Genomic DNA, 16,726 nt, shown 5'->3' with positions numbered 1-16,726 from the left:
GGTCAATCTCAGAAGTGTAAACCAGGAAGGGTTCTGTCCATACTAACAGCTGGGGAGTCTAACGGATCTATAGCAGATCTGAAGGGGCCAAACCAATGTAACGCTTATGCATTCCCCTAACAGTCCAGCCAGGGACCACTTCTGCTAAGTACATAATCAAAGGTGAGCAGGACAGAGACAAAGGAAGAGAAGGTCCAAACAAAAGAAGACAAAGGAAGAGAATATCTTTCTGATAAAAAAAATGGGGGGAGGGTGCTGGGTGGGAGAGACAGGACAGAGCCAGGAAATCTCAGAAAGCAAGACTTCTTTTTTTTTTTTTTTTAAATTTTTTTTCAACGTTAATTTATTTTTGGGACAGAGAGAGACAGAGCATGAACGGGGGAGGGGCAGAGAGAGAGGGAGACACAGAATCGGAAACAGGCTCCAGGCTCTGAGCCATCAGCCCAGAGCCTGACGCGGGGCTCGAACTCCCGGACTGCGAGATCATGACCTGGCTGAAGTCGGACGCTTAACTGACTGCGCCACCCAGGCGCCCCGAGACTTCTTATTTTTTAATGCTACATGCAAAAAAATACAAGAGGCAGCTCAGTGAAATGAACTCTTCTAACCTCTGAGTACACCTACCTTGAGCCATACCCTCTAACTGAACAACCATCCCGATAGTTCAGGAAAACTCATTTCACTTAAGAATGAGAGCTAGAAAAGGATCAAGGTCAAGTCGCATAGACGCTTTCCTAAAAAGAGAATGAGCAGCACTCATAACACATCCAATGAAAATGTCCCACAAAACTGAAATTTTCTCTTCTCAAGCAACCTAAATACATTAAAAAATAACACCAGGCATGAAAAACAAAATAAGCTGGAATTAGAAAACTCAAAAATGAAAAAATAAATAAACAAAATAAAAAGTTAAATGAAATTAAATTTAAAAAAAAGAAAACTCAAAAATGGAGTGAAAAAACTTGGGAACATATTAGAAATAAGAGTAAGACATCAGGAAGACTAAAGAAGAAGAAACAAACATAGCAGACATCAAGTTAAAAGAAATAGAGAAAAGGAAAATATTTACAACCAAAATGAAACCAGAAAGACATAAGAAAGAATCAAGAGTAAGTGACAAATGATGAAGAAAGGCAAGGAGGAGCTAACACAGAAGTCCTGAAGAAAAAAGTCAAAACAAGGAAACAGAATACTAAGAACTAAGATTTTAAAAAATTGCAAGAATATAGACCCAGAACACACAACATGAAACAATAGTCTAGCAATAACTGCACTTCAAAGAAAAGGAAAAAAAGTCCTTTGAATGTCCAAGTAAAAAAGAGGGACTTAGAAGGTAAAGAAACTTAATTTATCATTAGCCTTTGAAACTTTATGCCAAAAGAAAATAAGCAACATATTTAAGAAACTCAAGAAAATCACATGTGAGCCAGGGGTTTTATGTCCAGCCAAACTGACTTTCAAACATAAAGGACACAAGCTCTGATTAGCATGCAAATACTCAGAATATGGTTCCCATGAGCCCCTGCTGAAATATTTGGAGGGGAACTTCAGATAATAATAATAATAATAATAATAATAATAATAATAGTAATAGTAATAATAATAATGTCTAGAAAGACATCCATATACGAATTGGTTGTGAGCACAAAACTTAGAGCTGCTTGTCGAAGTCAGAGGTAAAAGGGAGAATATGTGTTCAAAAGGGAGAATGTGTCAAGGCTATATGTGCTGACGATGTAAAGAAATATAATGTATTCGTAAAGTGGGGTGAATGGGGAGAGCAAATGAGAAAAAATAAACTTTCCAGTAAGTACTGGTGATGGTGGGATTAGTATTGTTATTCTGGGACTGGGAGGATAAAGGAAACAAGTAGTTACGGAACATAGATATCATTCCCTGTGTCTCTGAGAACCAGGATTCCCGGCATGGAAGAAACGAGATACACATGTAATTGAGAAGAAGCTATGTAAACAATGTTTGGCACTGAATTGAAATTGAAAGCACCAGTATGAACTTAGGAGGTACTTTATCTTTAAAATTATGTAAATATTCCCTAACTCTATTCACTGAAAAGACCTCGAAACAGGACACACCCAGTAAGCAAATATCCTCAGCATCCTGGTTTGTGATACCATTTCGTACTAACAGAAACGAGAACTTCTTGGAGAAATACTTGTTCTAAGTCTGGGGCAGGTGATGTACAAGACTTCCTGATGAGTCTGGCATATCACCTCACACCAGATAGTGAAGATTATTAGGGTTATGTCAAAAGAACTCAGGAGGTAACTTGAAAAGCCTCCCCCTGACCAAAGATGAGAAATTTAAACTTCAAAAAAATATTTTCTGGGGCACCTGGGTGGCTTAGTCAGTTAAGCGTCTGACTTCAGCTCAGGTCATGATCTTGCGGTTTGTGAGTTCAAGCCCGGCGTTGGGCTCTGTGCTGACAGCTCAGAGCCTGGAGCCTGCTTCAGATGCTGTGTTTCCTTCTCTCTCTGCCCCTCCCCTGCTCATGCTCTGTCTCTGTCTCAAAAATAAATAAAACATGCTCTGTCTCTGTCTCAAAAATAAATAAAACATTTAAAAATATATATTTTTTTCTGCAATGGATTAGAAAATGTTGAATGTATTTAAATACATTCATAATGATACTTTAAAAAATTAGTCATCTTCATGGGATGATAGCAAGCTCATTACTGGGAAAACTGGCTAATAAGAAAGAACCAAGTATTTATCCTGGCTTTCTTACATAAACTAGATTGCTGGTTAACCAAAATATAGACAATAGGAAGTGTTTCTTTATAGAGAGAGTTCAACTAACAGCTGAAAAAGAAATCATGAAATTAAAATACCACCATTTTGCAAATCCAGTGAGTTAATTTGTCCAGGCGCTGAGCAGAAAACAGTTGCTAACACCCCCAAAGGAGAATCAGCCACAAATGATGTGCCTCCCTCCTGATATACCCACTATAGCCTTGCCAAAGGTGTTGAACCTGGATCTGAATAAACCTCTAAATTCATGTGAAAGAAATTCAAAGGACAGAAAAAAAGTTGAACCATACCATAATGCAACAGCAAAATCTGGACTATGGGAAACTACACATAAAATGTCAAGAAAAGAAAGAGATGGGCAAGGGGTAGACTACAGATTAAGAGAGACTTAAAAGACACATCAAATACAGGGTGCCTGTGTGGCTCAGACGGTTAAGTGTCTGACTTCTGATTTTGGCTCAGCTCATGGTATCATGGTTTGTGAGTTTGAGCCCCCATATCAGGCTCCACACCATCAGCATGGGATTCTCATTCTCTCCCCTCTCTCTCTGTCCCAAACCCCTGCTCACGCTCCCTACCCCCACCCCCACCGCCTCTCTCTAAAATAAATAAAATTAGGAAGAAAAAAAAAGATCAAATGCAGTATTAAAACAACAAGGCTGGGGGCACCTGGGTGGCTCAGTTGGTTAAGCATCCAACTTCTACTCAGGTCATGATTTTACGGTTCATGGGTTCGAGCTCCACATTGGGCTCTGTGCTAACAGCTCTGAGACTGGAGCCTGCTTCAGATTCTGTTTCTCCCTCTTTCTCTGCCTCTCCCCTGCTTGCTCTGTCTCTATCTCTCTCAAAAATAAATAAACATAAAAAAAGTAAAAATTTTAAATTTAAAAACAAGGCTAAACCATAGTCTAGGGATACACACTTTGGTAATAACATAAAGAAATGCAACAAGACGATTATTATAAAAGTTAGGATAATGGTTACTTTTAGTAGGATTAAAAGGTGAACTGGATTGGAGCAGGGCACTCATGGAAGACTTCGTGGCTGGCAAAGGTTTAATTCTTGACATGCATCATGACTGCAAGAGGACTTGTCATATCCACAGTGATTAAGCTACAGAGAATATTCTTACAGCTCAGGTAAAAAAATATTTGTTGCAACAAGGATGTACACTTTTGCAAATTAAAAAGGGGGTGGTAGGTGGGGAAACTGGGTGAAGGGAGTCAAAAGGTACAAACTTCTACTTAAAAGGTAAGTTCTGGGGATGTGATGTAAAACATGATGACTATGGTTAACAATCTCATATTGTATATTTGAAAGTTGCTAAGAAAATACACTTTACAAGTTCTCATCACAAGGAAAAAGATACTTGTAATTATGATGGACGTTAACTAAACTTATTGTGGTGATCATTTCATAATATATGTAACATAGCAAGTCATTATAGTGCGTACTTTAAACTTGTGCAATGTTCTATGTCAATTGTATCTCAGTAAAACTGGCGGGGGCAGTGGGGAGAAGACATTAGGCTGGTAAACTGAATCAACTTTCCCAAAGAATGTTGATAATATGTAACAAAACTCTTTAAAAATGCACAGTTTAAATTTTGATATGGTAATCACATACCTAGGATACTCTTTTAAGGAAATAAAGATGCAAACAAAAGATATTTATGTCAGCTATATTTAAAATACTAAACCAGTACTTGAACACCTAATATTAGAAACACGATTAAATGAATGACACAGCTATAATGAATATTACATTATTTTTCAAGAATATTTAATTAGAGAAAATACTTCCTATAATATTAAGAGGAAAAACAAAGAAACAAAACAATCAACATATAAATGCACAAAAAAAAATAAGGGAAGAAAATATATTAAAGTATTAGTGGATATGGTGATTTTTATTTCTTTTTTCTAGGCCTGCCTAGTTTTTCCATACTGTCTATTATATATTTTATAACCAGCAAAATGTACCAATAAATAAAATACATCAGCCTTTAAAAAAAGAGGGGATTTTCCATATGAAATCTGTATCAGAATAATTAAAAAAAATAAGATATGGAATATAAGTCTGTTTTACCACCTTTTCTGCATTATATTTCTCTCTCCTTTCTCCTCTCATGCTAGAAAACATACTAAGTCTCCCTCCTGCTAATTCAGAGTAAAGTTTTGGAAGGGGAAAGAACAAGTAATTACTAGAACAATATATGCTAGTGCCTGTCCTGCAGCCTTCATGTACACATTATCTCATTTCTCCTTTGAGGGGAAATATTTAAAGTTTAATAGAGAATGCCTGGAATTCACAATGCCCTCGAAACACTAAACAGGATGGAAATAATTAGGCACATGCACCACAATTTAATTAAAGGACAATCATCCCAGCATTGTTTATAAAGGCAAAAACAAAAAAAAAAAAAAAACAAAAAAACCAAAACCAAAAAACCCAGAAATGACCTACACATCCAACAACAGTTGATACTGTTAGTTACTGTACCATTAAAATCATGTTATAGATAAATGTTTATTGGCATAGAAAGATACAGTGTCAATGTTTTTAAAAGGAAGGTATAATTATCCCACTATTTCAGGTGTACGTGTGCATGCGTATACTCATAGGTCTGGAGGTACAACCAGTGTTTAACGGTGTTTCTCTTAGTTACAGGATTTGGAGAATTTTAAAATATGTTCTTTTTGGTTATCTGCATTAGCTAATTCTATGACACAGATACATCACTTACTGGGAGTAAAAAAAGAAAAAAAGGTAACTTACTAAAGCGAAATTGTATCTCTTCTCTCTCCTTCTCCTATGGTAGATTTTGTCAACTGGACCAAATTTCTATTTCCACAATGAAAATCTTTATAGCAGAAACCAGGACTACTGCCCCAGCTAACTGCAAGTCTCCAGTCTGAATAACTCGTAGAGGTGGAGGACAGTCAGAAGAGGGCAGCACCGGTCACAGAGAACACTGATTTCTACAGCCCTGCTGTGCACACTCTAGCCAGTCATAAACTCAGTTAGTTGTCAAGTTTGGAGAAGGGGAAGGAAACAAATAATTGCTGAATACTTATTTATTATGTAAGTGAGCACAGGGTCATGCACTACTTTTTATTAGATGGGTTTTGCCCCCACACCAACCCTGTTAGCTATTATTATTCTCATTTTACAAGTGAGCAAATTAAAGTCTAAAAAGATTAAATAACCCACCCCCACATGCCACCTCACTTTGGAACCATCAAAGGCAGCTGGTGCATGTAGCTCACTAGGGGACACCCACTGTGTGCCTGGATCTGGTGGCCAAGGGGGATTGTGTTTCTGGGCCCTGTGGGTCTGAAACAATTGGAGAGGCAGTTCTTGGTAGGCAACCACCCTCAGGGCATTGTATAGTTGGCAGGTTTAAATATATCCTCAACCTTTTTTCTGAGAATGGCCTAACTACGTGATCTATAGCTTCAGGTTTATAACACATCCTGAGTCTATGGAAATGCTCTCAGAAAACAAGAGCTGAGTGATACTACCTATGAGCTCTCACTATGTCCCACTATAGTTTGCCAGTACCTCCAGAAAAAAAAAAAAAGCCCATATACTTGTCTGAAGCCCTAAATTTTACAACTGTCACTAAGGGGATACCTCCAGATCACTTGGTCTGGAGGCCAGCAAGGTCTACAATTGCAGTCCCATAGGACTGTGTATATCTGCATACCTTAGAAGCTGCTACCTGAGGGTCTAGCTTCCAATCGGCCCCCAACTGGGGGATGACTAAGATCCTCCCCCCACCCCACCAGTAACACTCAAGATCTTGGTACAACCTCAACAACTGGGACCTACCAAAAAAACATCAGGCTGCTTACACAATCCCAAAGATTTGAAAGACAACCAAAAACTAGGGCAAGGTTAAATGATAAGCCTCATCTCCTCAACAATGCCACTCCTGCAAGATAAGGAGACATAGCTGTTTTATCACCTAATACATAGAAACACAGGGACTTGAGCAAAATTGGGAGAAAGAAAAATATGTTCCAAATGAAAAACACAAGCTAAAACCCCAGGGGAAAAAAAAAAACACCTCATTGAAATGGAGATAACTAATTTACCTGATAAAAAGTTCAAAATAATAGTCATAAAGATGCTCACCAAACTCAGAAGTATGAATGAACACAGCAAAACTTCAATAAATATATAGAAAATATAAGAATGAAATGGACATCATAGAACTGAAGAATTCAATAATTAAACAGAAAAGTGCAAGAGGGGTTCAACAGCAGACCAGATGAAAACAAGATAAAATCAGTGAGCTGGAAGAGAGGGCAGTGGAACTCATCCCCAAAGAGCAGCAAAAACAAAAAAGAATTTTTAAAAAGTAAACATAGCTTAAGGGACCTATGGGTCAACATTAAGTGGAATGAAATTTGCATTATAGGGATGCCAGAAGGTCAAGAGGAAGAGAAAGGGGCAGAAAACTTATTTGAAGAAATAATGGCTGAAATTTTCCCTAAACCAGAGAAAGAGACATTTTGTTCCAGGAAGTCGAGAGTTGCAAATAAAATAAACACAAAAAGAGTTATACTAAGTCATATTATAATTAAAATGTCAAAAGTTAAAAATAAGGAGAGAATCTTAAAAGCAGCAAGAGAAAAACAACATGTTATGTATAAAGAAAACTCTATGAGACAATCAGCAGTATTTTCAGCAGTAACTGTTCAGGACAGAAGGGAGTGGCATGATATATTCAAGCTGCTGAAGGAAACCATTCCTATCAAGAATTCTCTTTCTGTCAAGGTTATCATTCAGAATTGAAGAAGAGATAAAGAGCTTTCCAGAAAACAAAAGCTAAAGGAGTTCATCAGCCTTACAAAACATTTTAAAGGGACTTCTTTAAGCTGAAAAGAAAGGGTACTAATTAATAACAAAAAAATGAAAGTAAAAATTTCACTTGTAAAGAGAAATATATAGTAAGCATAGCACATTAATCACTTATAAAGTTAGGATAAAGATTTTAAAAAGTGAAAATAACTATAAACACAATAAAAAGTTAAAAGATACTCAAAATAAAAAGTTGTAAAATGTGAATTCAAAAACACAAAATGTATCAGGGGGACTAAAAGTGTAGAGTTTCAGAATGCATTCAAACTTAACCTGCTATCATCTTAACATGGACTGTTTCATATAAAGGCAGTAATATATGAGCCCCATGGTAACCACAAAGCAAAAATCCATGGTAGATGCACAAAAAATGATGAGAAAGGAATCTAAGCATAAGAACATAGAAAGTCATCAAACCAAAAGGGAAGAAACCAAATGAAGAAGAAAGAAATGGAGAGGAACTACAAATTGACAAAAAAAAAAAAAAAAAAAATGCCAATAAGTATTTACCTATCAATAATCACTTTAGCTGTAACTGGACTAAATTCTCTGATCAAAAGAGTGCTGAATGGATTAAAAAAAAAAAAAAAAAGAACAAGACCCATCAATATGTTGCCTCCAGTAGACATATTTCAGATGTAAGGACATGTGGAGACTGAAAGTAAAGACATAAAAAAAATATGTTTCCTGCAAATCGAAACCAAAAGAAACCAGGTATCACTTTCTTATATGTATGCTGACCACACAAGATAGACCTTTAGGAAGACTGTAATAAAAGACTGTAATAAAAGACAAGGATGGGCCATACATAATGATAGAGGGGTCAATCTGGCAAGATGCAACATTTGTAAATGTTTATGCACCCAATATAAGAGTACCTAAATACATAAAGCAAATACCAACAGACCTAATAGGAGAAACTGACAGCAATACAATAATAGTAGGGGATTAACAGGCTACTTACATCAGTGGATAGATCATCCAGACAGAAAATTAATAAACATCAACCTTACATGACACATTGCACCAGATGGACTTATTAGATATAAACAGAACATTCCACTGAAAAACAGGAAAATACACATTCTTCTCAGTGCACATAGAATATTCCCCAGGATGCATCATATGTTAGGCCACAAGACAAGTCTCAATAAATTGAAGAAGACTGAAACCATATCAAGCATCTTTTCTGCACACAATGGTACAAAACTATAAATCAACTGTAAGGCGAAAATTGGGGGGGGGGGATCACAAATATATGGAAATTAAACAATATGGTACTGAACAATCAATGGGTTAACAAAGAAATCAAAGAAGATATTAAAAATAGCTTGAGACAAATGAAAATGGAAATATAACACACCATAATCTATGGGATGCAGCAAAAGCAATTCTAAGAGTCAAATTCATAACAATACAGGCCTACCTAAAGAAACAAGAAACTATAAAAGAACAAAGTAAGCCCAAAATTCATACAAAGAGGAAACTAATAAAGATCAGAATGGAAAAAAATGAAACAGAGACTGAAACCATATTAGAAAAGATCAATGAAACTAAGCCAGATTAATAACATCAACACACCTTTAGCCAGACTAAGAAAAAGAGACAGTTCAAATAAATAAAATCAGAAGGGTTAAGTTCCAACTGATATTAAAGAAATACAAAGGATATAAGAGATGACTATGACCAATAATATGCCAATAAACTTGACAACTAAGAAAAAAAATGAATAAATTCCTAGAAACATAATTTTCCAAGACCAAATCATGAAGAAAACAGAAAATCTGAATAGAAGAATTACTAGTAAGGAAACTGAGTCAGTAATCAAAAACCTCCCAACAAACAAAAGTCGAGGACCAGACAGCTTCACTGGGGATTTCTACCAAATGTTCAAATAAGATTTAATACCTATCCTTTCATCTTTTCATACTCCTCCAAAACTGAAGAGGTAGGAATACTACCAAACTCATTTTACGAGACCAGCATTGCCCTGACACCAAAAGCAGACCAAAAAAAAAAAAAAAAAAAAAAAGAAAAATTACAGGTCAATATCCCTAATGAACATAGATGCAAAAATACTCAACAGACCAAATCAACAATGCATTAAAAGGATCATATGCCATGATCAAGTAGGATTTATTTGGGGGATGTAAGAATGGTTCAACATCTACAGAACAATCAACGTGATAAAACACATTGACAAATTTAAGAATAAAAATCATATCATCTTAAAAGATGCAGAAAAAGCATGTGACAAAATTCAACATCCATTTATGACAACAACTCTTACCAGAGTACAGAAAACACTCAACACAATAAAGGCCATGTGTGACAAGTCCCCAACTATCATACTCAATGGTGAAAAGCTGAAAGCTTTTCCTTTAAGATCACCAACAAGACAAGGATACCCACTGTCACCACTTTTATGCAACAAAATACTGGAAATCTAGCCAGAGCAATTATTCAGAAAAAGAAATAAAAGGCATCCAAATTGAAAGGAGAAGTAAAATTGTCACTATTTGTAGACATGATTTTATATAGAGAAAACCCTAAAAATTCAACCAAAAAAATGATTAGAACTAATATATGAATGAAGTAACAATCACTTCAAATCACATAAAATCAATATAAAAATCTATTACTTTTTTTTATACATTAACAATGAACTGTCAGAGAATTAAGAAAACAATCTTCTTTACACATGCATCAAAAATAATAAAATTTGCAGGAGTAAATTTAACTATGAAGGTGAGAAAACTTTACACTGTAAACTGTAAGACACTGATGAAAGAAACTGAGGAAGACATAAATAAATGGAAAGATATATGTTAGACTGGAAAAATTAATTTGAAAAATGTTGTATTGCCCAAAGCAATCTACAGACTCAATGCCATCCCTATCAAAATTCCAATGGCATTTTTCACAGAAATAAAACCATCTCAAAATTTGTTTGGAGCCACATAATATCCCATTATACTGACAAAAACAAAGCTGGAGGCATCATGCTGATTTTAAAATATACTACAAAGCTATGGGGCACCTGGGTGGCTCAGTCGGTTGAGCACCCGACTTCGGCTCAGGTCATGAGTTTGAGCCCCGCGTCGGGCTCTGTGCTAACAGCTTAGAGCCTGGAGCCTGCTTCATATTCTGGGTCTCACTCTCTCTCTCTCTGCCCTCTCCCACTCATGCTGTCTCTGTCTCTCAAAAATAAATAAACATTAAAATTTTTTTTAAACTATACTACAAAGCTACAGTAATCAAAACAGTATGGTGTTGGCATGAAAACATATACATAGAGCAATACAACAGAACACAGAGCCCAGAAATAAACCCATGTATATATGGTCAATTAATATACAAGGAGGACAAGAATATACATGGGGAAAGGACAGTCTCTTCAATAACTGTTATGGAGAGTCACATGCAGAAGAATAAAACTGGACTACTACCTTACACCATATACAAAACTGTACTTGAAATGGATTAAAGACTTGAATGTAAGACAAGAAACCCTCAACTTCCTAGAAGAAAACTAAGGTGATAAGCTCCATGACATTGGTCTTAGTGGTATCTTTTTGGCCTCTACTCCAGAAGTAATGGCAACAAAAGCAAAAATAAACAAATGGGACTACATCAAACAAAAAGCTTCTGCATACTGAAGGGACCTCCTCACTAGCAAATGGGAGAGGATATCTGAAAATCATACATCAGATAAGGAATAAATATCCAAAATACATAATGAACTTATACAGCTCAATAACAACAAACAATCCTATTGAAAAATAGGCAGAGGATTTGAATAGACATTTTTCCAAAGAAGACAACAGATGGCCAACAGGCACATGAAAAGATGCTCAACATCACTCATTATCAGGGAAATGCAAATTATATCCACAATGAGATATAACTGCACATCAGTCAGAATGGCCATTATCAAAAAGATAAGCATGACGGCAATGGTAGGGAGGTTCCTCAAAAAATTAAAAATAGGGGCGCCTGGGTAGCTCTGTCAGTTAAGTGTCCGACTCTTCATTTAGGTTCAGGTCATGATCTCATGGTTTGTAAGACTGAGCCCTAATTCAGACTTTTGCTGACAGCATGGAGCCTGCTTGGATTCTCTCTCTCTCTCTCTCTCTCTCTCTCTCTCTCTCTCTCTCTCTCTCCCCCTCCCTCTCTGCTCCTCCCCCGCTTACTCACACATGTGCACTCACTCTCTCTCAAGATAAATTTAAAAATTTTTAATTAAAAACAGAATCATTATGCAATTCAGCAGTTCCACTTCTTGCTATTTATTGTAAGAAAATAAAAACAACTAATATGAAAAGAGCTATGCACTCTTATGTTCATTGCAGCATTATTTACATAGCCAAGATATGGAAAGAATCTATCTGTCCATCAGTGCATGAATGTATAAAGAAAATGTGGTATAGGGGCACCTGGATAGCTTACTCAGTTAAGTGCCTAACTTCAGCTCAGGTCACGATCTCACGGTTCATAAGTTCAAGCCCCACATCAGGATCTGCACTGACAGTGCTGAGCCTGCTTGGAATTCTCTCTCTCTCCTCTCTCCTCTCTCCTCTCTCCCTCTCCCTCTCTGCTACTCCCCTACTTGTGCTCTCTCTTTCAATATAAATGAACTTTAAAAAGAAAATGTGCAATACTACTCAGCCATAAAAAGAAATGAAATCTTGCCATTTGTGCAACACAAATGGACCTCAAGAGTATCACGCTAAGTGAACTAAGTCAGACAAAGACAAATACTGTATCATTGCACTCAGACCTCGAATCTAAAAATCAAAACAAATGAACAAACAAAACTCACAGATACAGAGAACAGATTGGTGGTTGCAGGGTGGGGGGTTTGGTAGGGAACAAAATGCATGGAGATAAGAAGGTACAAATTACCAGTTACAAAATAAGTAAGTCATGAGAATGTAACATACAACATGGGGACTATAGTCCCCATGGAGTCAATGATATGATTCTGAAAGTTGCTAGGAAGGTAAATCCTAAAAGTTTTCATTCTAAGAAAATTTGTATCGTAGTAGATGGTAAACAGATGTGATGTGGTCAGCATTTTACAGTGTGTACAAATACTGAATCATTATATTGTAAACTTGTAACTAACATGAGGTTGTATTTCAATTGTACTTCAATAAAAAAGTAAACAAATAAAAAGTTACAAGATTAAGTAACTAACTCAAAGTCACACCATCAAGCAGGAGAGCCAGCATTAGAATCTGTATCTTTGTCACTGGAGAGCCCGAAATCTTTCTACTACATTGTGGCTCCCACCAAACTCAGCTGATTCATGGAACTGAAATCTTAATTACTGAAAGACAATCTCACCTTATTGGCAACAGCATTGACGCTTGGCCGGGCATCAAATATAAAGATTTTATGAGACTGAGCATTGGAATCCATGATAGCTTGAAGGTATTTTTCGTCTTCTTTGCTTCGCTTTCCACTCACTCCTACCATGGGCTGGCTACATCGAGTGATTGTGGCTTGACTCTCAGGATGAATCCATGATAAAACCTTAATGGGGGAAAAACAGTGACACACGCTTTATATATGTTTCTGTTTATAATTCTTCTCAAAAACATTACTCTATAAAATTCTGCTTTCTGATTAGTTCCAAAGCCTAACCATGAAAGGATATATAAGGCTGCTATAAAAAATCATTGTCTTTCTTTCAAGCCAACTCTGGCATATGGGCAATTTGGTCTAATTCTTTAATCAGGTATTGAGTTATGAAAGTCATGATTATTCGGAAGTGCTGTCTCTAGGAAAAAATATATTAAAAGAGTGTTAAGTAAACCTCTTAAAGTTTTATTACTAAATCAGCAAACGAACTATAACATCTTCAGAATCTATGAGCTTTGTAACAAAAATTATTTAAGCCAATCTTTCTAAAACACAATACTTCATCATAAATTTATAAAGTTTTCTTCTTTCCAGGGTTTGAAGGAAAAGAGCAGTTATCACCATGATTAAAGAATATATAATAAAATAAAGAAATAGTGAACAATACAGAGCCAACTTTGTTTTCAAGTTAAGAATTGCAAGTCTGTGCAGTTCTCTAATACCCATATCAGATTCTCAGAAACTTCTTTAAGTCTTTCCTCCACTTTTCATTTTACTAAATAACTCATCCTCTAATACCCCCATAAAAGGCCTGTTGCTATAGCTATTTTTATCCTGCATCCATGTTCCCATTCATTAACTTCAGCATCACGCAGAGTACACAAGCATTTGCAAAGTCTCCTCAAAGCTTCATACTTACTGGGATACGGCCCCTTGATCTGAAGGATGCCACCCTCTTTAATTCTTCATCAGGAATATTTGCTGGCACAACCAATAGGGCAGGATATGTATCACAAAGCTCATACCTCTCATTTATCTTTGTTATTCTCCAGCTTTCATTCGGAATTCCCTACATGTGAAATAAAACACAGGACAAATTACTACCTAAAATATTACAATATAATGAAATAAAAGCTATCCTATTTAACCTCTCTTGTCTCCACTATCTCTTAAGTTGTTGGAATAGTCACTGTCTACTGGTATAGTGGCCAGGCTATTCCAATGCAGGGATCTGTGTTCAGTTTGGTACTCAATTACATATTGAAAGATTTCTTAAATCATTAAATACTGATCGATTGTTGGGTCTGTGCTAAACATATCCAGTAGGGGGGCGCCTGGGTGGCGCAGTCGGTTAAGCGTCCGACTTCAGCCAGGTCACGATTTCGCGGCCCGTGAGTTCGAGCCCCGCGTCAGGCTCTGGGCTGATGGCTCAGAGCCTGGAGCCTGTTTCCGATTCTGTGTCTCCCTCTCTCTCTGCTCCTCCCCCGTTCATGCTCTGTCTCTCTCTGTCCCAAAAATAAATAAATGAAAAAAAATAAAATAAATAAATAAATAAAATAAACATATCCAGTAGGAAGGAAGGACACAGTAACACTGAAAATGTTCCCTGTCTTTAAAAAAAAAGTCTCATTCAGGTTGACTGGATAATTGATTTTGTTGCCATTCAAATACCTTAAATAAAGAAATGTCAGGGAGCAGCTATCAAATATCCAAGTATCCACCAGAATGCTATACATATGCTTATCACTTACATACCTGAAGTGAATTTTTCCCTCCTAAATTATAGTAGTAATGGAATGTTGCTAATCTAACACACAGTAGAAAAGCAAGAGAGTGGAGCACCTTGGTGGCTCAGTGGGCTGAGCATCTGACTCTTGGTTTCAGCTCAGGTCATGATCCCCGGGCTGTAGGATTGAGCCCCATGTGGGGCTCTGTGTGAGCGTGGAGCTACTTAAGATATTCTCTCTCTCTTTCTCTCTCTCTCTCTCTCTCTCTCTCCCTCCCTCCCTCCTTTTCTCTGTCTCTCCCTCCCTCCCTCTCTCTCTCTCTCCTTCCCTCTACCCTTCTCTCCTTCTCCCCTGCTCATTCATGCTTTCTCTCTCCCTAAAATTAAAAAAAAAAAAAAAAAAACGAGTATCAGAAGGCAAAACCAACAGGCGAGAGAAATATTTTTGAAAACAAATCAATTAATAAGCCCTCATTTGGTCCTTCAGGATTTGCTATAACTAGTCTACTACTTCACATAAAGGGTTACTTAAATAAGACACTTAAAATTTTCCATCTTCCATTCCACAGAAAAGAAGGTCATTAATTAACTGGAATTAAGAAAATATATATATTTAAAATTTATGGCCCCTGACAACTCACATAATCAATCAGAAAAAGAAAGAATAGAAAGAAACCAAATTATAGTAAACTCCCCCACCACACACACATTTATTGAGTACCTGTTATGCACAGGTGCATGTCAGCAGACTTTTTACACACACACATGTACATCTTATTGTACTCAGGTTCTGTTAACTTCAGTTTATAGGTGAAGAAATTGTGGTACACTGCAACTTGACCAAAGGAGGTAACAAAGAATTCCATGTACATTCCAAACCTATCCTTTTTATTTAGAAGTACATTGTTCCTAAAAAAAATTAATATCCTAGTTCATGAAATTGTTAACAAAAATCTGAAATCAAAGGGCAGAATGTACTCCCCTTTAAAGAGGTATTTCTCAAGCGACTGCCAAATACCCAAGACAGTATTAAAAATAAGAAAGGAAAGAAAATTTCTTCCCAGTAATCATATGGTAAATGCTATCAATAGAGTTTCCATGAATTCCTAGCCATGGTGTTTCTTCATCAGTGCCTTATATTCCATTTACATTAGCCTAGTCTCAACCTAGCTTCTTATGATACACATCATTCTTTCCCTCTTGCTTTCCTTAACTTTTTACATACTAAAAAATGGTTCAGGTAAAATCCTTACTTATTGTTAGAAATAAAAGAAAGAATTAAAGGCTTAAAAATGTATTCCCATGCTATAACGAAAAAGTATGGTGAACTGGCAAGTTTACAGAGGTGGTACTCAAGCAAAAACCTCAGATACCATCTTTAACTCATCCCCTTCCTTACATCCTTACCCCTTACATCCAATCAACGACCGGTTTCTATGACTTTTTTCTTCTAAAAGTATCAAAAGAAAACTTTGGTCACTATTTTCTATCCTCACTGGAACTTCCCTAATTCAGGCCATTACCACTTCTCTCCTGTCCCTCTGCAAGTCATTCCCCATGCTGCCTCCACATAATCATCTAAGATGCAAGTTAGCATGCCATTCCTCTGTCTATGGTTACCTATTCCTTTTCAGATAAAGTATAAATCCTTCATGGGGAGGAGTGAGGTCACCAAGTGGCAACACAGGTGTTCCTGACTTTGCTCCTCCATGCAAGAAGAACAACTAACAACCACTCAGGAACAAGACAGCATCGAGAGAATCCTACAACACGGAGACCCAGAAAGCCTGCAATGGAAGGGGAAGAGAAGTGGCTGCATGTTGACCACACTGTCCCTCCTCCAAGGCCATCCCAGCACCACCACACAGAGAGGTCTCCTCTGAACCCCTGGCTCCTCCAGTAGGAAGCACAAGCCAGGAGCAGACCACCAGCAGCATCCCTCCCTCACCCCAGCATTGTGGATCCGCTTTGTAGGAGTCCCTACTCTGATCTCAC

At 36.9% G+C, this 16,726-nt stretch overlaps 1 protein-coding gene across 3 annotated transcripts in view; it reads right to left on the bottom strand.

Moving 5' to 3' along the window:
• MTMR2 (myotubularin related protein 2) overlaps positions 1-16,726 on the bottom strand; it is a 117,403-nt gene that overhangs the window by 14,740 nt on the left and 85,937 nt on the right. For all 3 annotated transcript variants that reach the window (XM_043579890.1, XM_043579891.1, XM_043579893.1), the window contains 2 exons: positions 13,925-14,074; positions 12,988-13,176 (listed from right to left, as the gene is read on the bottom strand). In XM_043579890.1, the coding sequence (XP_043435825.1) occupies positions 12,988-13,176; positions 13,925-14,074 (339 nt within the window). The remainder of the gene's footprint in view (positions 1-12,987; positions 13,177-13,924; positions 14,075-16,726) is intronic.

This window comes from Prionailurus bengalensis, chromosome D1 (assembly GCF_016509475.1).
Source record: "Prionailurus bengalensis isolate Pbe53 chromosome D1, Fcat_Pben_1.1_paternal_pri, whole genome shotgun sequence".
Lineage (NCBI taxonomy): Eukaryota > Metazoa > Chordata > Mammalia > Carnivora > Felidae > Prionailurus > Prionailurus bengalensis.
This window is presented reverse-complemented; position numbering and strand designations above follow the sequence as displayed.